Here is a 23,069-nt window from a genome sequence, read left to right as displayed (position 1 = left end):
CATCATGTCTTTTTTTAAATATTAGTTCTTCTAAAATTATACTTTTAAAAATTCCAACATATCGCCTTACGCACAGTATCGATATATTGCAATATTGCAATCGTGACCCATGTATCGTTATCGTATCGCCAGATTCTTGCCAATACACAGCCCTAGTATTAAGTATTGCAATTTTCTTTTCCTTCTTTAATAAAAAGAAAAGTTGAATAATACACTTTTAGAGACAATATATCATGAGACATTAATGTGTTCTCTAAGAAGAATGCACATCACATGTCAGTCTGACATTTATTTCATTTGTAAAGTAGTACATAACATGGATTTTCTGCATTTTCTGCTGTCAGTCTGTTTTGCTGGAAGCCATTTAACACCGCAGAGTTGCCAGAAAGCTGCTACCAGCCAGGCTAAAGCTAATAGTTGGCCTTACAAAAAACAAGAGGTCTGTCCTAACTAATGGTATGGTTCAGAGCCGTGAAGCTGGAAACATAATTACATAACGTAATTTACACTGATTTACAGTAAGTGTTCATGGATACACAATGTTTTTTGCTAGTGCACAACCTGGAATATAGAGGAAGCAACATGCATGCATTATTAATATCATTGACTTTAGCCTGGATTGATAGTAGATATGAATACAAATGACAAATTTCCCCCTCGAAAATTACTTCAGAAGAGTAGTCACAGTGCTTACTTGCTTTGGTGTTTTTTTTAATTCCTATGTAGATGCACTCCTCTACAAAATCACCCCAGTAGTCGAGTATGATTTATTATTTCCAAATAGAGCTATTTATGTCATCTTAATCGCAATATATAATATATAATATATAATATATATATATATCTCGCAGGAAAAGAAAAACGATTGCGATGACAGTTTTCTTACAATTTTGCAAATCAAGTTAACATATGGTGTTTTTTATATACTCTAAGCAGGGCTCCAGACTAACTTTTTGCCTTGGTCGCACTGGTGCGCCTAACTTTTTTTTATTTAGGTGCACCAGCACAAAATTTAGGTGCACCCAAATTTTTCCTTGCGTCGCCATTAATGCCACAATTTCAAGGTCACCTTTTTATCATGCTCTATATATATATATATATATATATATATATATATAATATATTTATTCTGTCAATTATTTTAAATAAGAATAATAATTATACTGTACTCAAAGTCTTATAGCGGGTCCCCCCTTGCTGTCAAATGCCCCTCAGATGGCCAACACCTGTAATTTGGCCTTCTTCCCCTTTGGCCTTGGCTAAACCAGCTTGCCTCCCTAGCATCAAAATTCTCCAAACTGGGCCCCTCCACACTGATTCTTATCAGATCTTCAACTAGTCCAGGACTAAAAATCATATCTCTGTATTTTTCAGCTGAATGGCGATACACAATATATATATCTTTATCTCTATTATATATTTTTACAAAGTGGGATAAATGTTCAGTTTTAATCAAAGCCACTTTTCACAAGCTATTAAAATAGATGTGATTAAAATAAAATGTGAAGAAAGGGTTTCCTTCCCAATTTGAAAATATACAGCTGCAGCACATGTAAATTATCTGAAATAAATAGCCTAGGATATATCTAAAAAAATACATCTCTGAGAAAGCTCCTTCACTTGTTTTCAACAACTATAACAGACCCGGATAGCCCAGTAGCTCATATAGGGAGAGAGGGGGAGTATGATAGACTGAAGCGTATGCTACTCACAGAGTGACGGCTGACTCATTATGAATGGGTCCAGCACGGGTCAGCGGCATTACACACTTTGGCGGGTCAGCGGCATTACACACGTCTTGTGTATGAAATGTCTGTATGGTCCCTGACTGCGCTGCATTTTTATGAATTATGATAATGTGGCCACGGGTCTCATCTCTCGCCCAGGTCCAGCAGGCTCCGTCTCACACGCTATTACTCAACCAACTGAAGTTAACTGCATTCAATAACTTCTTCTGTGCGGCCGCAATAACAGAGAGTTACCAGCGGAAACACTGGTACCAATACAAGTTTCCCTCTCATACTTAATATACAGCTGTGTTAATAACAATTAAAACTGTAGACAAATGTCAGCAGTCTGGACCGGCGGCGCTGTGTCTCTCCATGTTGCAGGTGAGCCGTGTGAGTGAATGGGGGCGGGGCTGCGCGGAGGAGAGATCCAAACCCAGGCACGACTTTACAGAAGGAATGGGTCATGTAACGCAACATTAGACCATATAGATATAAACGACATTGCTTTGTTCGTGGAGAGGCAGCTGATGCGAGGACGTTAGGTGCACCAGTGTGACCTAGGAAAAATCTTAGTCGCACCCTTACAAATTTTGGTCACATATGCGACCAAATTGGTCGCACTCTAGAGCCCTGACTCTAAGACAAATTCTGAGCGAAATAAGCAGTCAACGCCATGGCTGAGCATATCCGCCTTGGAACTACAGTGTTCTTACTCGAAAACATGGACTCAGACAACACATTCTCACTCCCAACCCTAACCCTACAGTTTTTCTCAATCAATTTAGCACATTTACAGAAACAAACTAACAATTTTCAAAACTCTAAGTACAATCGTCCCACCACGTGGTACCTTCAGCACATCACCCTATGTGACCTGCAAAAGGTGATTACTCCATCAAAATAATTAACTCCTGTTTGAAATGTAAATAAATCCATCAATGAATAAATCATTGCCAACAAAAGGTTCCTTTGCCATTGCTTAGACCAAGACAGTCAAAATGCAAAGACATCTTGGCAAATGACAGTGTAGTCTCAAAATGTGATAGTTACCCACCCTAATATTGTCCAGTTGCTAACATTGTATACTTAGGCAGCTAAATAGTATTGAGCCATGGCACAAACTATACTTTCTCATTGTATGTACAGTACACACCGGCCAACTGCAAATACATAAAGAACGCTTGTACAGAAAAAAAGATATGCAACAGCAACATTATCAGGAAATACTGTACAAAGCTTGCAAGAAACAAGACAATATGTATCCACCTCATGGGTCATCCAATCTCCTCTCTGTCTTGCCACAACATTTTATGGGCATCACACCTGATATCGTACCTTGCAATGCAATGAGGGAAAAATCTTTATTTTGCATGTAGGGATTTACACAATGAGCTTGTGTATAATTGCATTTGGGAGTTATATGATTCAATGGCAAATTAATGCAAACTATTTAGATCTGCAAGGCTTACTCAGTGCATTTTGTGCCAAAGCAATTCTAAATGAGTCATGTGAACAACTGACGTAATGTTCATATAAAAAAGTCACACAGTTTGTTTACGAAGTTTAAAAGTAATTCGACGATGGTGCCAAAGCGATTGAGAAAAACTATTTTATAGTATATAAATACTACGTAATCTTACAGTGCCGCAGTCTAGCTGCTGCTATGCTCCACATTCACATGTAGACGCAACAAATGATATATCCAGCTACAAGGTTACTGTTAGTCTGTGAAGATATCCCTGAAGGCTCACTGGACTTAAGAACATTGCATGTATCTACTGTATACTACTTTTCTATTTCATTTTCTATACATGTATTATTTATTTTTACAGTCCACAGCAGGGGGAGCCATTTACCTTCCTATACAGCATTTGCTCTCTGTTTCTTACAGGATAACATCTGCATATTTCCCTTCTAATAAATCAATTTATTTACTGAACTTATTTTTCCAATACTGGTCTTAGACAAAGTCATTGACAAATACTATAATCTTAATTCCATTATTGTTCCTTTTGGGCGGCACTGCTCATTATTTTAGGACGTTTTTATTTACACTGCTTTTCCCTTTACGCAGTCAAGAAGTTCCCTTCTTTCATTTCCTCTATAATGTTTGTAGTATCTAGTAATCTATTTGTCTTTAGTTTTGCAAAGCCATGTTTAAGTCAGCAGCTCAGTTTACCATGGAGAGTTTGAATTCATTGAAATAATACTCACAGTTAAACAACTGAATAAAAAGCAGAATTTATATTGGTTTAAAACATAGAAAGTTTGGCATTACATATATATATATATATATATATAGAAACATATATTTATGCTAACGTGGTGTTTCATAACTCTGTTTTGCACTTTCTTCCACATTTTCCAAAGGTTACACACTTTCAATTTCTACCTATAAGGTAGCTTTGTTTTTAGAGTTATGTCAAAATTATCTCATTCTTATGTTTCTGTTAATGTACAAGGTTAAGAGAAATAACCAAAAGAAAGGCTTTATTATTATTATTTTGCAAAGCACACAAAACTTTCTAAAAGACACAGTAATGTTGAAGAGATGAAACTTTGCGATGCAATCGGTGGGGTGGGAAAGCTCATTTGTTGTCATGGTTCTAATCACTCAGAGGACATTAGGACCTTATTTGATTGTAGATTTAATGGATCTTGCATTGATCGCACCTTTCTTCTGATGACAGATGGATTTGAGATTTTTCTTCAAAATAGGGACGCACCGATCCGATACTGATATCGGCCCATCCTTTATGCTAACCCTAACCCAAAGAGCTGGATCGAGTATCGTGACAATGGGGCTGATCTATTCAATTCAATTCTATGTTTAACTATGTTCCTCCACCCCACCTATTTGCGCTTGTCTGCAGGAAAAAAAAAATCTAATATATTCATAACCAGGAATGATATATCCTCTATTTCAAAATAGTAATTGTTTAAATTTGAAAGTTGGAAGTCTTCCTACAAGATTGGCAAACAATGTTCAAAATTTAAATTGACAAAAAATGCTGAGAAAATAATTCATCATATTTCTTTAGTTTGAAAAAAAAAAACACACCGGGAACCTAATAAGATGTCTTCGTCATATGTCAATAACAATCTCTGCTTTTCTTTCTTTCTTTTTTTTTAAACAATTATATACTTTTTGCAGACCTTTCTTGATAGTTTGTTCATTTATTCCCAAAATAACCCCAAAAATCTTGAACTATGTGAAAGTCCTATAACTGTTGAAGAATTTCATGCTATTGTTAAGAAAAATCCCGCCAACAAAACCACCTGGACCCAATGGGTTGCCATTTGAATATCACAGAACCTTTTGGGAGGGGGGACATTAAATAAATAATCGTGGCTGTCTCCGAGGAATGTATTGAGAATGGAGAGATAGCTGAATAAATGAAACAAGGCCTCATTGTGCTAATCCCTCAGCCAAACAAAGATAATTTACATCGAGATCATTGGCATCAAATATAATTTAAAAAATGTGGATCATAAATTGTTCGCTTCACTCTGTCTGAACAAACTGATATCACCAACTCAATCTGGATTCATGAAGGACAGATGATAATCATATTTGTTTTAAGCTTTAGTGCGTAACCTTTAGATATTAATTAACTGCACTTTACCCTTCCATTATACAATGGACATTATCAGTTAAAGCCATCACTCAATGGAATGCTATTCCAGACAACATAAAGACCTGTAGTTCCATCAGAAGCTTCACATTTCAATTCAAACATTATTTAAAAACCCAAACTGCTTTTTTAAAAACTTTTATTTTTTAGTTTTTCAACATGGTGCTGAACAAGTGTTTGTGTGTGTGTCACAATGTGCATTATATTGATGTAGGATTTGTGATCTGTCTTGTTGTTTTGTTAGATATTGTCATGTTTTTACTGTTGGATTTAAATTGTGCCCTGCCCATGGACTGCAGATGTAAATTAGCTTAAGGCTAACTCTGGTACAATGCATCAAAATAAAATGAATAAATGAAATAAAAATAAATAAATGAATCCAGTGACTTTCCCGCGCAGAAACTCAAGTGAAGATAATGACTTCATTTTCTGAAGAGTCCATTTTTTTTTTGTCCTCAGTGTCCTCCTTGGCTACTAGCAACTGCGTGAAGGAGGGTAATGACAGTGTTGTTGTCATTAGAATTACTCATGGGGGAGACAGAAACTACGCACTTTAGCTTTAATCCTAGATTATTCTGTTTTAATTAATGAAGCAATTATACTTTTTTTCAGATTTTTACAAAGCCTTTAACACTCAACAACATTCATAAATAAAGCTTTACTGTATTTTTTTTTTTTTTAGAATGTTTAGTTCATACTCCATAAAAATGTCAGTAGCAGTGTCTCTTCAGTTAAAGGCATTTCACCTCATTTTATGTTAAATGGTAGCAGACAGGGGTGCCCAACATCCCCCTTTTTATTTTTAATTGCTGCCAAACTTATAAAATGTAAATAAAAATAGGAGACAATTACATAATAATTAGTCAACTAGAAGATGACACTTGTCTCTTTTTGAAAGAATGAAGACCAAGGCCTCAGGTCTGACAATCAATCAGAGTAGGAGTGAAATTTAAACATTACATCATTCTGATAAGAGATCAAAAAGGGGTTTAGATGTAAAAACAAATCACTACGCTATATTGGCGTCTTGAGAAATAAGTCAGCATCTGAGAGTATCTCCCAACTTCTCGCCCAAGATAGAAAAAGCAAAAAAAAAAAGTCTTCAACTGGTTGGAAACAGACCTTACCATACAAGGCCGTGCACTGCTGTCAAGGGCAGAAGGTATCTCAAGAATAGCATACCCTGCCATCTCACTTCATAACATGTGAAGCCATTGATTCTCTCCGTTTTTAAAATGATATGGAAAAACAAAACTGAGCATTAGATTATCATGCAATCAGATTTTCTAAATGAAGATTAAGACGTGTTTGAAAGAAATTTGTCAATGGTTTTATATGCCTAATTTACTATTCTTCAAATAAGTGTGGTGGCCTAAGAACAACACTCTTCTTCTGCTTGCTGCATGTTCAGGGAAAAACACTCATGTGAAGCAACATTTGCATGCACAAAAGTAGGCCCATTTAGTTTATACAAGCAAGGTGCACTCTATTAGTCTGAAAACCCACCTAAACCACAAAAAGGGTAACAGAGCTCAGCCACCAACAGCTAAGGATGTCCTAGAAAGATTTGGTGTCATTTTTGGTCAACACACCAATTATAAAAAGGTGATGGGGGAAACATGAGATTCTCACTTCCTTTTGTAGAAGTATTGGGTCGCGCACAGACACTTTTCCGCTGACGGTGTCGCTTCTGCCCTCGACCCCATAACTGAAACCGCCGGAGAAAGAGAAGGATGTTCACGTTTTATGTGCTTTTGGTTCTTCTCTTCAGAGTCTGTAAGTCATTGCCAACAATATTTTCCACGCTGCAAATTAATTACGGGTATCGTAAATCTTACTTTGGCAACTTGAAATTGTGATTCCAAAATGTTTGAGACTATTTTTTAAATGTCTAAAAATGGATATTTACATTCAATGGTCACTGATATATCTCTGTATCTGTGTTTCAGCTGGCACTCTGCTCTCTGCAAACCGCGGCCACAATGTGACTTTACCGTGTTTCTATGGCTCCAGTGCCAGAAATCTGTGCTGGTACAAGCAGGTTGCGGGGGAGCAACCTCAAATCATATCCTCTTTCTACAAACATTCACCTGACTCCAACAAATTCCACAACCAGTTCCAAGGCAACAAACGCTTTTCAGTTCGTAGTGGCGAAGGGTTCTACCATCTGAACATATTTAATGTCCGGGACTCCGATTCAGCTATGTACTACTGTGGACACACCACTGTTACAGTCACTGAATTTATCAACGCAACATTTTTGATTTTAAAAGGTATTTTGTTTTTGATTTTGGACATAAAACTATTTTCAATGGTTTCTTTTTTTTTCCCCTATTTGATTTTCCATTTCATAATCTTGTCTTCAAATGTCTTATTTATCAGAGTCCAGTCGAAGCACTTTCCTCCAGCAGCCGGCGTCCGACTCTGTGAAGCCGGGCGAATCGGTGACTCTGAACTGCACGCTGCACACTGGGACCAGTGACACAGAACACAGCGTTTACTGGTTCAAAAGGGAGAATTCAAGAGACTCCCACTTGGGAATTATGTACGTCGACACACACAGCCGCAGTCAGTGTGAACAGAGCCTGGGGCCGGAGATTCCCGCACGGGGCTGCGTGCACACTTTATCAAAGAGGAATGCGAGCGTGTTGGATGCTGGGACGTACTACTGTGCTGTGGCTTCATGTGGAGAGATACTGTTTGGGAAAGGAACAAGACTGGATGTTGGAGGTGAGCAATATTACTCAGGGTACCCCCCAGGGTTCTCCTAATTTAAGTTTTTGGTTACTTTTAAGACCTTTTTAATACCGCCTAGGGTGACATATAACCCTCTTGTTTTCCTCAGGTCAACTTTGAACCGTTTTTAAAGTTTCTGAATCAGAAATGTGGTTTTCTTTCATTTAAAAATCACCCAAAAATAACACGGATGGTTCCATACAATGCTCTTTTCATGTAAAATGAAGGATCAGATCTCTACTTTTATTGATTTTTGGGTGTCTTATTCAAATAATAAACGGTGTCCTGACTTAACTTTGACATAAAGCAGTTTGTGTTTTACTCCACATCCTCTGATCTTAACGATTAGTCAAAATAATTCATATTTTCTGTTTTAAAGATGATTTTTTTTGGGCTTTTCGCCTTTAATTTTGACAGGTCAGCTAGGTGAGAAAGGGGAGACAGAGGGGGAAGACATGCAGGGAATCGTCACAGGTCGGTTTCAAACCTTGGACCTCTGCGTCGAGGCATAAACCTCTCAGTATATGTGCACCTGCTCTACCCACTGAACCAACCCGGCAACTTATTTTCTGCTTTTTTCTTTAACCCTTGTGTTGTCTGTGTTTTTGGTCGTCTGTTTTGACACACAAGTTTTTTATATGTTTTTTTTTTAATCACTTCTTACCGATGTTTTTGTCAAATTTATCCTGCGCTTTTTTGATGTTTTTTTTCCCACGTTTTTGAAGCTATTTCCGACATTTTTGTCACTCTTTTCAACGTTCTTTTATCATTTGTTTCCTCCAAATGCTATAAAATGGAATAAAACACCCAAATTCAATGAAAGTACTGAGCTGATCTTTTATTTTACTTGTGAAGAGTCATGGTTGTATGGAACCATCCAGGTTATTTTTTGACAAATTAGTTGAAAGAAACCCAAATTTCTGATGTGGAAACATTTTGAATATGGACCAAATTTGACCCGAGGACAACAGGAGGGTTAAACTCAGGAATTAAGTATACTGCCACATAAATGAGGATCACTGGCTAAAAAGAATGGTAAAACTGCTGTAACGAGCTGTAACACAATCGGGAGATAACTTCTACTTAATACTTTATAAAGAGGCAAAACAGACAACACAAGAACAACACAAGGGTTAATGAGACATCATAGACATCTAATGTAAAATCAGTAAGTATTTACCAAGTAACGTTAATTTAATGAAACATTTTTGTGAAGTGTGTTTGCACTCCAGTAACATAAAATGAATAAAATAGTTGTCACATTTAGAGCTCTTATGCTATGAAACCAAAAATACAAAATAAAGTGAATTTAAAGGTTACCCACAGAAAATATTTATTCATAACGTTATTTAATCCTAGAACCAATTTAAGACCTTTGTCAGTGAAATTACTACTTTTAATTAAATGTAAGCCTTTTTTTAAATACTTTTAAGACCCCACGGGAACCATAATACTGTACATTAAAAAAAAATCTAATTGGATGTCTTAGTCTGAATAGTTTTTTTTTATGTTTTCACAGAGAAACAGGATGACATTTCCCCTGTCTTCATGGATTGCATGGTTGCAGCTCTGCTTGTGTCCGTTTTCTTGAACATCATCCTAATTGGCATCGTCTGCAAAATGTCCAGGAGAAAATGTCCTCATTCTGAAGGTACAATTCATTTATAGTTACTAGAGATAAAGTCTGTCGTTCTGTCTGTTGTTTTGATGAGAATAAGAGGAAAGATTTCGTACACCCAAATTTATAAATCACATTTTTCTTCCTTAACCAAAGTAATATCTAGGTTTTTATTTGCCCAGATTGTGAGGCATCGGCCTCCCTGGAATTAAATTTGTGGTGCTTACAGCAGTTAAAACATACATTTACATTACATTTTTTTTAAAAGCAATGACTTGATTACTTTGGATAATCCACAGACCTTTTTAAAAAAAATCATAGACCATTACTGATCACTAGAAGGCGGGGGCGGAGCCAGATGATGTAAACATTCACGGCTCAGACCAGACGCAGGGGGGTCCCACACATGACCCCCCCCCCCATTACAGCAGCTATTTTCAAGAAATTTGTTAATGCAATGCCTCAAAATCTGTACATCATTTGAGGAAAACATGATAGTTGCTGAGGAAAAACTGCATTTGATTATCATAAAAGGGGCGTGTCTGTAAAGGGGAGACTCGTGGATACCCATAGAACTCATTTTCATTCAGACATCTTGGGCTGGGAGGTGAACGTACCCCTTTGAATATGGCATGCAAGTTTTTTTTCCCCAACAAGCTAACATGACATGGTTGGAACCAAATGGATTCCTTAGATGGCCAACTTTCATATGATACTACTGTCTTCTTTATCTTCTTTCTAGCTTTAAAACAGAGCTCGCTGCAGCCTCTGTAGAGTCCCCTTAAAAGATTCTGGGCTTTTGAGAAAACATTTGGGGCTGGAGCTCAAGAAGCCATCCCCTGCTCTAGTCCTGCTAGAAGGTAGTGACTTTAAAATCTGATAGATTTTTTTTCCCATAGAGCTGCAACCCCACTCGAGTGTCCCAGAAAACACTGCCAACAGCCAGGTAAGCTCAACTTTTATATTTGGGCACATCCCTCCCATATCTAAATAAGTTTAGCATCAGGTAATAATGACGTAGCTTTGTTATTGTCTCCAGAGTGAGGAATCTGATGCTCCGCAGTACGTAGCTCTGGACTTCAAAGAGATGCAAGGCAAGAGCAGGAGACGGAGGAGCACAGAAGAGGAGACCATTTACTCTGGAGTTAAACTGTCAGAGCTGAAGTGATTGTTACCGTTTCAAGCCGGGGTAGACCGTTTTCTGGAAAAGGCAACGAAAAAAAAAAAGCCATCATTTGAAAACGCATCCCTCTTCCTGCAGCTGTGCCCTCTCTGTCCTAAGCCCCTCTCTTCATGCAGTAACCTGTACGAGTACTAGTCATTCATTTCAGTCATCCCCATGCAGTTATATAGCCACAGTTATATATATGAGAATATATGATTTCTTTGCAAACTTGTGGGCCTGTAAAACACTTTGAAATGATGTACTGTGATTTGAGGCTCAAGCTACGTCTTGGGTGGTATCGATTTTTTCATACCTTCTTGACATTTTTTCCCCCTGGGGTATATAGTTTATGAAAGTCCTTTGTATCATTTAAAAAATATATATATATTTTTTATCTCTTTCTGTTCTATGCAACCACATCTTCAACTCAAGCTAAAGGTGGTCTTCATGTTTCTGTTTATGATCCATCCATCCATCCATCCATCCATATATATATATATATATATATATATATATATATATGATAAGGAGAAACACATTAAAGTTGTAAATGGCAATATCTTAAAATACTGTAAGCCACTCAAAAGTTGTTGTTCTTTGTGTTTAACAGTTCAGACATACAGAGGAAGTATATCTGCCCCTACCTGGCCTGATTTACTTCTTAATGCCAAAAGTAGTCAGTGGAAAAAGAAAAGAAAAAAAAAATCCAGTATTGCCACACAATGTATGCGCTGCCCAAGGATGTGCTCTGGTAGCCAGCTCACAGGGTTTCTGACCTATTTTCAACAGTTACAAACAAACTGACTGCAGAAAAAAAGCATAAAATGTACCCCTACTGTTGAAATCATGTCCATATTCTGCTGCAAAACCACAATCAAGATGTTATTTGTACAGTATATGAATGAAAATTGATGGACTGAGACTGGATTAACTTCTCTTTTACCCCACTGACTCTAATTAGAAAAGTCTGAAAAAGCCTGAAGACAGCATGAAATCTAAAATATGATCACTGAAAAACCTTACAGGTGTCAAAACGTTGATTCAAAGCAATCAACTGGCACTACACTGGTATAGGAGTTTGAAATCATGTGCAGTTTGAATGTGAATTTTTAAAAAGTCTGTCTTTTTTTCGGGGGTTGCCTTGCAGTGTAGGCAGTTGTCGCCAATGCTGGATTAGCAACTTTTTTTGGATTTTATGTCTGAAAGAATGTGCATACACATCTGCACAGAACAGCCAATAGGAGTGCTCTCTCTCTCTGAAATGACCTGTGATTGGCCAAAGGTCTCTCTTCTCACGGTCTAGATTTTCTAAAGCCTTGAGACAGAGCCAAGAGAAGGTGCCAAAAAAACTGCATACCCCAGCTTGAATCAAAGCTAACTTTCTGAACCTTCCCCACCGCTGTTCTCTTTCTAACTCTGTGATTTCAGTTATTATTACAGCATATTATTATATTAAGATCAACTTTTGTGTTTTTGACATCCTTTAAATCCTAAACATGCTTAACTGCAAAGTTAAAAATGTATTCTTGTAACACAAATTAAGCAACAAAATAAAAATTTTAAAAAAGGATTTAGTGAAGAATACTTAATTTTTTCTTCTTAAAAGGCAGTGGTTTCTACGTTTTTACATTATTGCTTCATGATGACCACCAACTGCAACCATAAAGCAACCGCCAATAGGAGGAAGTAAGTATTCCTTAGGTGCATGAACTTATTTTCGTTCCTAAAAAGTCTGTCCTCATGTGACCTGCATAAGTTTAATGTAAATGTTGCCGTTTTGCTCTCTTTGTGTGAACGTGCGTTTACATTAAAGGTTGTATAACCTACACAGATGGGCTACCATGACTTTAGGTGGTGTTTACCCACGTCTACATTTACATCTCGGAATGTGTCCCAACAATTTAGTGTTGCACTTTTATAAAGTCAGGGTACTCACAAGTGTCAAGAATTATCCAAATTAAAAGAGCAGAGGCCGAGATATTGCACAGTGGTGGAAGAAGTATTCAGATCCTTTACTTCCTGTAGGTAAAAGTACTAATACACTGTAAAAAAAAAAACAACCTGTTACAAGCAAAAGACCTGCATTAAAAATTAAACTTAAAAGTCCAGTGTGTAATGTGTTTAGTTGTTCATTCTCAAAATCTGTGTGGCCCGTTCACAAACTTGTCCTTTTTTCATGAATATTTACTATCACCATCAATTTCAAGTATTCCTTTTTTGCTTGAAATTTTAACATTTGCATTCGCATGAACTGGGGTAGACGCTCCATATTCATGCTCCATCTTGAAATACGTTAGCCTGTAAGGGACATACAGGACATACTGCTCCGCCTTTTGCATTTTCGCTATTACATGATAAACTCACAGGTGCTGCTAATGCTGCTAATGGCTATCGTAGCTTCCCGGCCCCGGCAAGTTTGAAGAAGGAAACATGGAGGACCACACGTATTCAAAATCCAAATTTCAGGAACAGGAGTGTTCTTCTTCTTCACCCAGAAAAAGAAAAAGGAGATTGAAAAGAGCAAGAGACCGGCTTTTTGAAGCGTGAAGGCTACCGTAGCTGTAATACGTACTTTGAACTGCGTGGCGCGAGAGAGTTGATTGTTGATATATGATCTCAACGCTAGATGGGAGAAATTCCTACACATTGGACCTTTACGTAAAAGTATGTATCATCAGGAAAATGTACTTTAAGTTTTAAATGTAAAAGTACTCAAATCCTCACATTTTAGAAACTGGAAACAATCCAAACATTTCTGTCAATCAACTAAGTGTTTAATCGGCTTATCATTTAATTAATAAATGATTGATTAATTGATAATCAGATATGTGCAAATTAGACTGCTGACTGCCTGTTGACTTTTGCTGCCCGCCTGCAGATTTGTCTTGTTTTGTTGCTTGCTGTCTGATGCGTTGTGTTTGTGACTCGTTGTTGTGCGTTGTGCCTGTTTGAATGTTGGTCTGTGTATGTTGCTTTTACGTGCCGACTGTATTAAGCCATTTTATTGTATTTCATTTTTTTTAGGTTGCCATTTTAAAACTGGCCAGTGAGAACAGATGAATATTAGCCTGCTGAGCTAACTCTGGGTCATTTACAGTTACTTTGCTGTTGATTAATGAGCACTGTCCCTGTCAAATAAACACATAAATAAATACATACATTTCAGCTGGATTTGTAGGTTGTTGTATTGTTGGGTAGTTCAATTTATAAAAAAAAAAAAAAAGTTTTTATAAATGTGTAAAATTTATAAATGACATGTGTTTTGTGTGCAAAAATCTTAACGTGTAAAGTAACTAAAGCTGTCAGATGAATGTAGTGGAGTAAAAAGTCAAATATTTCTCTCTGAAATGTAGCGGAGTAGAAGTAGAAAGTAGCATGAAAAGAAAAAAGACTCAAGTTAAGTACAAGTACCTCAGATTTGTACTTAGCTACAGTAGGCCTACTTGAGTTAATGTACTTGACACATTCCACCAGTGACACTGCGACTTTTAATCCCTTTAGGTTCACCTCCAAAAACAATGGATCCTACATTTCACATCATGCAACTCTGCTGACATCAGGTTTATTTTTTTTTTTTTTAAATGTAGAAAGCTCCAGAGTCAGTAGTTCTGTGAAGTAGACTAAACTTCTTATGTAAACTCGGTGGAATGCCCCTTTAAATCCAGCATCGTGCTTCTGTTCAGTAAGCTGTGTGCAGTTGAGCTCTTGGTCAGCAGGGAGCAGCAGTCCACCTACGGTAGCTCACACAAGTGCTACATCATGATACGTATACTCTCCTACCTCGAACTCAGCACATGTTGCTTAACTGATCACACAACGCTTACATGTTCCTGTGACCGCCAGGTCGCTTAGTTTGGAGAGTTTGAAGTTATTTTAAGTGAACACACCACAGAGACGGTGCAGACAGTTTGAACATTTCAAAGACACAGTGTGAGGTGTGTCCTGTTTGTTCAGAGTGACATGTTTGGAGGTATTGTTGTGGTTGACTGGCATACATATCTCGCATCTACACGGTTTTCAAAGCCCAGGAGCACCGTCAGCACCACGTTTGGTCCAAACACATTTATTATGAAATTATGTCATTTCAGATTTCCTTAACGACTAGGTCGTTTTTAATCATTTAAACTATGTATTACTATCCCATATATATATATATATATATATATATATATATATATATATATATATATATATATATATATATATATATATATAGAGAGAGAGAGAGAGAGAGAGAGAGAGAGAGAGAGATACATACATACATACATACGTACACACATACATACACACACACACACATATATATATAAATATATATGTATATACATACACACATATATGTATGTGTATCATTTATTTATTTATGGTGTTCACTTTCACAAATGTGCTTTTCCCATCCCTCCTTCAACAAAGTAACCGTGATGAAGGTTAGCTGTTTAGTCCAACTTTCGACTTGTTGCTGTCAAACACCCATAAAGACACTGATGTGTTTTCAAGTCCTGCAGCCGACTGACGAATGAGAGAAAAAAAAGAAAAGAAAAGACTTCTCGCTTCTGAGTTCCCGCTCTGGTCAAGCTCTCTCGGAACTAGTTCAAGTGGCTTTGATGTCCCCCCCCCCTCCCCCCTCCTGACAGGATGTCTTTGTGGTCTTACTTAAAGCTGTTTGTTTGTTCCAGTCGCTGCACAATAACGCCTCTGCTTTTTCACTTCTCATATAGTTTTAAAAAGTGTAAGTTAATGAACAGGTTTAAAGCCAATACATAAAGTCATAGTCATATAAACAAAAAAGGTAGTGATAAATAGGCCTTGATGAAGCTGATTTTGAAGAAGTCACAGCAGAGGAAGGAGGAGCATTATGACAAGTTTATATGTGGGGCCGGGCTTTACTTTCTCTTCTATGCAACCACATCTTTAACTCGAGCTAAAGGTTGCCTTCATGTTTCTGTTTTTGATATATATACACACACACAACAACGTTTGAGTGTTTATATATTAGATAAATGTAAAGAGAAACACTCAAAAGTTGTTGTTCTTTGTGTTTAACAGTTCAGACGTACAGAGGAAGTATATCTGCCCCTAACTGGCCTGATTTACTTAGAAAAAGAAAAAAAATCCAGTATTGCCACACAATATATGCGCTGCCCAAGGATGTGCTCTGGTAGCCAGCTCACAGGGTTTCTGACCTATTTTCAACAGTTACAAACAAACTGACTGCAGAAAAAAGCATAACTAGCATTAAATGTACCCCTTCTGTTGAAATCATGTCCATATTCCGGTGCAAAACCACTATCAAGATGTTATTTGTACAGTATATGAATGAAAATTGATGGACTGAGACTGGATTAACTTCTCTTTGACCCCACTGACTCTAATTAGAAAAGTCCGAAAAAGCCTGAAGACAGCATGAAATCTAAAATATGATCACTGAAAAACGTTACAGGTGTCAAAAAGTAGATTCAAAGCAATCAACTGGCACTACACTGGTATAGGAGTTTGAAATCATGTGCAGTTTGAATGTGGGAATGAAAAAGAAAATGTGATTAAGTTGGTCAATCCATTATGAGATTTTATTTGCATGGTCCAATTTAATGATTCAGTTCAGCAAAGTTACTAAGAACTACTATTTCACAAAACCAGCTCCAAACAACAGCTTTCTGTATTTGAAACCCTTCTTGCGGCAGCTCTGTGCGGGCCTGCTGGTTCCCTGTCCTACAAGAAGGAGAAAAAGACAAGCTACTTCCACTGGTGAAATGTTATTGGGCATACAAAATGCAGGACAGAACGTGTGAAAACGTTAAACTAGAGAAAAGAAAAGCTCGGGGTTAGCTGAACTGAATGATAAAAGAGCCCTTTCTATAGGAAGTCAAACTTCATCAGCCAATGACCCAAGCTAAAAGGATCATCCACCCTCACGTTTTTTTGGAAGTTCGGCACAACATACATGACAATTTTAAGCACTAAGCTCCACATTACATTAAAATGGCATTGAAGACATAACAGAGTAGAGTTTGACAAGCAGCCATATGCCCAATTTGCCAAAACCACAGTAAAAAATGATTCTCGATAAATAAGTTCCACCGCCGTTATAAAGTATAAAGGCTTCTAACATAACATGCTTCTGATTTTCATTGTTTGCCACGTGGTCAGATTCACATTCTCTTCTAGAAAACAAAAATGGTTGGATCTATTTTCCATTTCAGCTTTGACTGGTTTGAGAAACAGTGAACAGGCCCTCGCTCTGTCACTTTGCACGACTCAGGAAATACAGGTTCAACTGAGAAGAGGGTTGGTCAGTAGTGCCTCGTCTCTTCTGCGTCAACAACTGAAGTGCTTTCACCGCAGTCTTCTTTCAGCATGTACATACAGACCACAAACATCAAAAGACATATTTGAGGCAGACGCAGTAGCCTGCTTCTGCTTGGTAAAGTCTGTTAAATCTGCAAAGTAGAGGCTGACGGAATTAAGATGGAAAAATACGAAATTAGCTGAAAGCGATGCAAAAACAACAATCACTCCATTTTTTTCTCACTCCAACAGAATATCAAGCTCCTACACAATTGTATACACATGAGTTTCTGTGTGCATTATTGTTTAGCAGCTTAAGTGTCTGTTGGAGTGTGTTTGTGACAGATATTTCCTACCTGACAGAATGAGCTACACTACTTTTGACAACATTTATGGAGGTTGGCCATTCTGATTTCCTACCTGACAGCCCTACTTTTTACTACATTCATAGAGGAGGTATGCCATTATTGTAAATATTTCCTACCTGACACAATTATATACATTTCTTTTAACCTCATGTACTTTATATACTTTATAGAGGAAGTAGTCCATTCTGATCGATATTTCCTACTTGGCAGAATAGACTACACTTCTTTTAACCACATGTATGGAGGAAGCATGCCATTCTGATATATATTTTCTACCTGTCAGAATGAGCTTCCCTACTTTTAACTACATTTATAGAGGAAGTGGGCCATTGTGATAAATATTTCCTACCTGACAGAATGAGATATCTTACTTTTAACCACATTTATAGAAGAAGAAGTCCAATCTGATAAATATTTCCTACTTGTCATAATAGACTACACTTCTTTTAACCACATGTAGGAAGTAGTTCATTCTGATAGATATGTCCTACCTGACAGAATAGACTCCACTTATTTGAATTGGTGGTAGGCCATTGTGATATACGTTTCTCACCTGATAGAATGAGCTACCTTACTTTTAACCACATAAGACTTTATAGAGGAAGTAGTCCATTTTGATAGATATTTCCTTCCTGTCACATTTATAGAGGAGGTAGGGCATGCTGAAAGATGTTTCTCACCTGATAGAATGATCTAACCTATATTTAACCACATTTACAGAGGAAGTAAGTCATTCTAATGACTCTATATATATATATATATATATATATATATATATATATATATGTCCTATAATTGAGCATGGGCTACCCTACTTTTGACCACTTTCATAGAGGAGGTAGGCCATTAAGATAGATATTCCCCTCCTGACAGAATGAGGTAGGCTACCCTATTTTTAACTCAATTTATAGAGGAAGTAGGCAATTCTGATTGATATTTCCTACCTGACAGAATGGACTACTCTACATGTAACCATATGTATTGTATAGAGGGAGTAGTCCATTCTGATAGATATTTCCACCCTGTCAGAATGGTCTACCCTACTTTTAACCACATTTATAGAAGAAGTAGGTCATTGTGATAGATATTTCCTACCTGACAGAATGAGCTACCCTACATTTGACCATGTTTTAGAGGTGGTAGGCCATTATGATAAATATCTGCTGCCTGACGGATTGGACTACTCTAATTTTAAACACATGTATTGTATAGAGGAAGTAGTCCATTCCGATAGATATTTCCTACCTGACCGAATACGCTACCTTACTTTTAACCACAATTACAGAGTAGGTAGGCAATTCTGATAGATATTTCCTACCTGACAGAATGAGCTACCCTACCTTTAACCACATTTATAGAGGAGGTAGGCCATTCTGATAAATGTCCTGCCTGACAGAATGAGCTACCCTACTTTTAACCACATTTATAGAGGAGGTAGTTTAACTGCATTTATAGATGAGGTACGCAATTCTGATAGACATGACAGAACAGGATACCCTACTTTTGACCACATTTATAGAGGAGGTAGACCATTTTGATGGATATTTCCTACTTGACACGATGAGCTACCTTATTTTTAACCACGTGTACTTTATAGAGGAAGTAGTCCATTCTCATAGATATTTCCTACCTCACAGAATGAGCTACCCTACTTTTAACCACATTTATAGAGGCAGTAGGCCATTCTGGTACATATTTCCCAGAATGAACTACCATACGGTCTATATCTATATCCATTAAGGTTGAGGAATGTTGACGTATTTTTCCTCTATGAATCTTTTTCACACGCGTGGCAGAAGCTAATGGGAAGCATACTAAACAGAGGATCAGGTACATGTATATTTATACACAAGTATGATATAATAGAAGTCAAAGTGTCAAGTGTCCAATTATGGAGAAATATTGGACTAAATACCACATCTGACCTGAGGGGCATCACTGGCATGATGGGAATTACAATTTCGAAGTCCCATAGACAACATCAACCTGAAAGTTAATTGGAAACAAAGTAGAAGTGAAACGGGTTAAACCTGGTTTCTGTTTTCCTTTCTACATCCATCCCACACATTCTCTTTGAACTCACTTAACCACACACATCCCCAAAAACACATTTCCTAACAAGTAATCCCATGATTAGTCATATAAGCACATCTAAATCCAAAAACAGAATGTCATGACTGAAAAACACAGCATGTTTTTCCAAATTGACAAAAAAAAATCCCCTCTAAGCACTGTGCATATTGTGGAAAACAAACACTGACATGCACCAACCTTTACTCCTCCATTCAACAATGGACTTGAGAGGATTTCCTTTTCATGGTATACATACAGTACATGTTGTCACACCTACAACAATGATGTCCTGTACAAAAGACTCAAAATCAACCCCAATTACTCTGATCAGACTCATCTTAAGCAAAAGAACAAATCGCAAGTCTGACTGGAAACCAAGCCAGTCAGCTAAGCCAATCACAACCAGCCTTCGTCTCCTATAAGAGTTGGGTGCGTCCGTCGACACACAGGATACAGACTGCAGAGCTTCAACGATGATGCCACTTTGCATTTTTCTCGTGCTTCTCAGTGAAATCTGTAAGTATTTAGCATTTTTCTATGCGCATGAATATAATTTGGAGTGAGAGGGATGAGGTTTTAAAAGCAGAAATAATATGTCATGCATTTCCTTCTGTGCAGGTGAGGTGTCAGCTGTTAACAAGACCTCAGGTATAACTCAGGACAGTGGAGTCATAACAGCTAAAGTTGGGGAGAATGTGACATTAAAATGCTTTTGTCGGGATGACGCTGTAACTTTCCTCTCTTGGTACCAGCAAAGCTTGGAAGGCAAACCTCTTATCATATCATCTCGGATGAAGCAAAGCACAGAAGCTTCCATCTTCCCTGCGTATAAAGAAAGGTTTACGGTCTTAGCACGAAGTGAAGAAGGCACCAACCATCTCATAATTCAAAATCTTCGCGAGTCGGATTCGGCAACATATTACTGTGGGATTTTAGAATTCAACGCAATTGAATTCGGACATGGAGCTTTCCTTCATGTCAAAACACCACAGCCCAACATCCAAGCTGTGGTCCATCAGCCAGCGTTGGAGCCACTCCGCTTGGGAGACTCGGTGAATTTGAGCTGTACGGTGAACGCTGGAGCATGTGCAGGGGAGCGGAGCCTCTACTGGTTCAGACATGGTGTGGCTCAGTCTGCAGTCATGTATCACAGTGCGGGACAGTGTGAAGAGCTGTCCAATGTAGATTCTAACATGAACTGCACTTCAAACCTTGCTTTAAAGTCCGTGAGCTCCACCGATGCCGGGATGTACTACTGTGCTCTGGCCTCCTGCGGGGACATTGTGTTTGGAAATGGAACAAGAGTGGAGATTGAAGGTAGGTGATTAAAAACTGATGTAATTTATCCATCCTGCGCATGTTAAAAATTCCCATTAAAATATATATAATAACCTGGCATATGTTTTGTCTTTTCTTGATGTTAGGATTCCCCCTTCTCTTGGTTTATAGCCTGATCGTGGCATTGGCAGTGTCCATTATCGTGCTCCTTGTCTTGGCTTTCATCATGTACAAGTTGAAAAAGAAGTCATGCTCTGTCTGCAAAGGTAAGACTTTCAGAGTAAAAGCATCTAACATGTTTTATTGACCCGATCATTCATGTATTTTGACTTGCAGGATCTGTCACTCATCCGGCATGTCCCGCAGCTTCGGACGCCATGGTAGGTGAAAGAACTGTATAAGAGCCTAAATTTATACATATAGAATCACTACATTAGATTCTAATAACAGCTTTTTTATGTGTACTGTATTTCTCACATAATTAGTTGTTTTGTCATGACCAGAACCAAGATGCAGACGTTCTCCATTATGCTGCTCTGGGCCTGAAAACAACCAGAGATCGACACCGCCGAGAGGACAACACGGAGAACGTTTGTGTATACTCAAGAATAAAGAGCAGGAAAGAGTAAAGTAGGACTTTACATTCAACCGCTTCGACAAATCTCTTTCATGTCAATACTTTGCAAGATACTTTACGTGACTAAATGTACCATACAATGTTGAAATAACATAAAAAAAAGTTTTTGTGCAATGGGTTTCATTTCAAATATCTTCTAATGCATACTGAATACAGATATAGACAAAGCACGCTCATGAAAATCCCCTACTACGATCTATTAATAAATTCTTTTGCCAGAAACGTAAGCACAGGCTGCACCTTAAATCTATAGCCGGTTCTCACCATTTACCTTTCACTCCTGTGGTGAAGGTGGTGTGAAGTACAGAGTGCAAGTTTCCATTAGTGGAAACACAAGTCCTTGCAGAGCGTTTACACAGGAAGACTGGCCTGTAGCTTGCAGGCCACAGCGTTTTACACCTCAGATACTAAACCCTATCTCATTGAACTTGCAAAACAAGCCTCATGTCTTAGATGCAGAAAGCTCGCTGGGCATAAGAACAAGTAAAAGCAGGCAGTATTTTGTCATTGAAATGAACTGAAGAACAACAGACTTAGTGAGGTGAAAGAAGGTTTACATACCTACAACTCTTGCAGTCCAGATTTATGTCTTAGCTTATGCAAAGACTGGTCTGAGTGAAGCGTTCCGTTCAGTGGATCCAAATAGTGTTTTAGGTATTAGTAACGGAAGTTTCACAATTTCAGTTCCCTAAAACTCATAGTGTATGTCGAAACATAACCCAAAGATATGTTTTCCTAGAAAACTCGCGACGGTGGATTCGACCCTTTGCTGCATGTCATTGCTCCTCTCTCTCCCCTTTCATGTCTGTCCCCAAAAAAATCATCTTTAAAAAATAAATATATGTATATACATTATAAAGATGCTACTATCAGGAGATCGGATCAAGACAACCCTTCTATTTTTGATACAAAATGTGTCTTTTGTAACATCACAGATTTTAAATGATGAATAAAAACACTCTGATCAGTGTGTGTTGTCTGACATGAATGGATTTATTAACCTGGAGCCTGGGAGTTAACGCACACAAATGCAACACGTGTCTTCTAAAGTCGGTAAGAAACAACAGGTTTAGATACATAGTACAAAACTGTAATAGGCGGTCATGAGGAGTTAATGTGTGCCAGTTATTTGGTAATTTCCTTTTATTTATATATGTTATCTCAATTTGGCAACATAATCAATGTCTTATCATGCAGAGAGAGAAAAAAAAAAAAAAAAAAAAAGAGAGAGAGAGTTTGCATGCCTGTAAAATGGATATAAAGTACCGGCTGCTACGGCTTGAAGGCCACTGTGTGTAATGTTTCCTCCTTCACACACACTGGCTCCTTTGTGTGGTTACATAAGCACACCAATCTCTCAGCAACGTCCGTTTGACACAATCGGTACGGCAAACACCAAACATGCCTGACTCCTTTAAGGTGTGGTAGCCTGCTCAGAAACGTCAGGGTCTTTCTTCTAAATGTAGGTCACAACAAGACGGCACAAACTAATGTGTGAGTGCCAGCCCTAAGTGTATTGATTATTCCTGTAATTCAATTCAGTT

General features: G+C 37.8%; 3 protein-coding genes across 6 annotated transcripts in view; 2 read left to right on the top strand and 1 right to left on the bottom strand.

Moving 5' to 3' along the window:
• Window positions 1-23,069, bottom strand: part of LOC120572425 (prostaglandin D2 receptor 2-like) — a 101,918-nt gene that overhangs the window by 25,796 nt on the left and 53,053 nt on the right. Inside the window, exon 1 of one of the 4 annotated variants that reach the window (XM_039821723.1) lies at window positions 22,087-22,149. The exons of the other annotated variants lie outside the window; for them this stretch is intronic. The gene's annotated coding sequence lies outside the window, so the exon portion shown is untranslated. Of the gene's footprint in view, window positions 1-22,086; window positions 22,150-23,069 lie in introns of those variants that run through there. 4 annotated transcript variants of the gene reach the window in all.
• Window positions 7,039-10,908, top strand: LOC120572435. The gene is made up of 6 exons (XM_039821732.1): window positions 7,039-7,141; window positions 7,315-7,638; window positions 7,748-8,095; window positions 9,621-9,752; window positions 10,619-10,665; window positions 10,759-10,908. The coding sequence occupies exons 1-6, from the start codon at window positions 7,099-7,101 to the stop codon at window positions 10,885-10,887; spliced, it is 1,023 nt and encodes a 340-aa protein (XP_039677666.1). The 5' UTR covers window positions 7,039-7,098; the 3' UTR covers window positions 10,888-10,908.
• LOC120572434 lies at window positions 20,071-22,431 on the top strand. The gene is made up of 5 exons (XM_039821731.1): window positions 20,071-20,126; window positions 20,229-20,927; window positions 21,035-21,154; window positions 21,225-21,268; window positions 21,392-22,431. The coding sequence occupies exons 1-5, from the start codon at window positions 20,084-20,086 to the stop codon at window positions 21,515-21,517; spliced, it is 1,032 nt and encodes a 343-aa protein (XP_039677665.1). The 5' UTR covers window positions 20,071-20,083; the 3' UTR covers window positions 21,518-22,431.

Source organism: Perca fluviatilis, chromosome 14 (genome assembly GCF_010015445.1).
Source record: "Perca fluviatilis chromosome 14, GENO_Pfluv_1.0, whole genome shotgun sequence".
Taxonomy (NCBI): Eukaryota; Metazoa; Chordata; class Actinopteri; order Perciformes; family Percidae; genus Perca; species Perca fluviatilis.
This window is presented reverse-complemented; position numbering and strand designations above follow the sequence as displayed.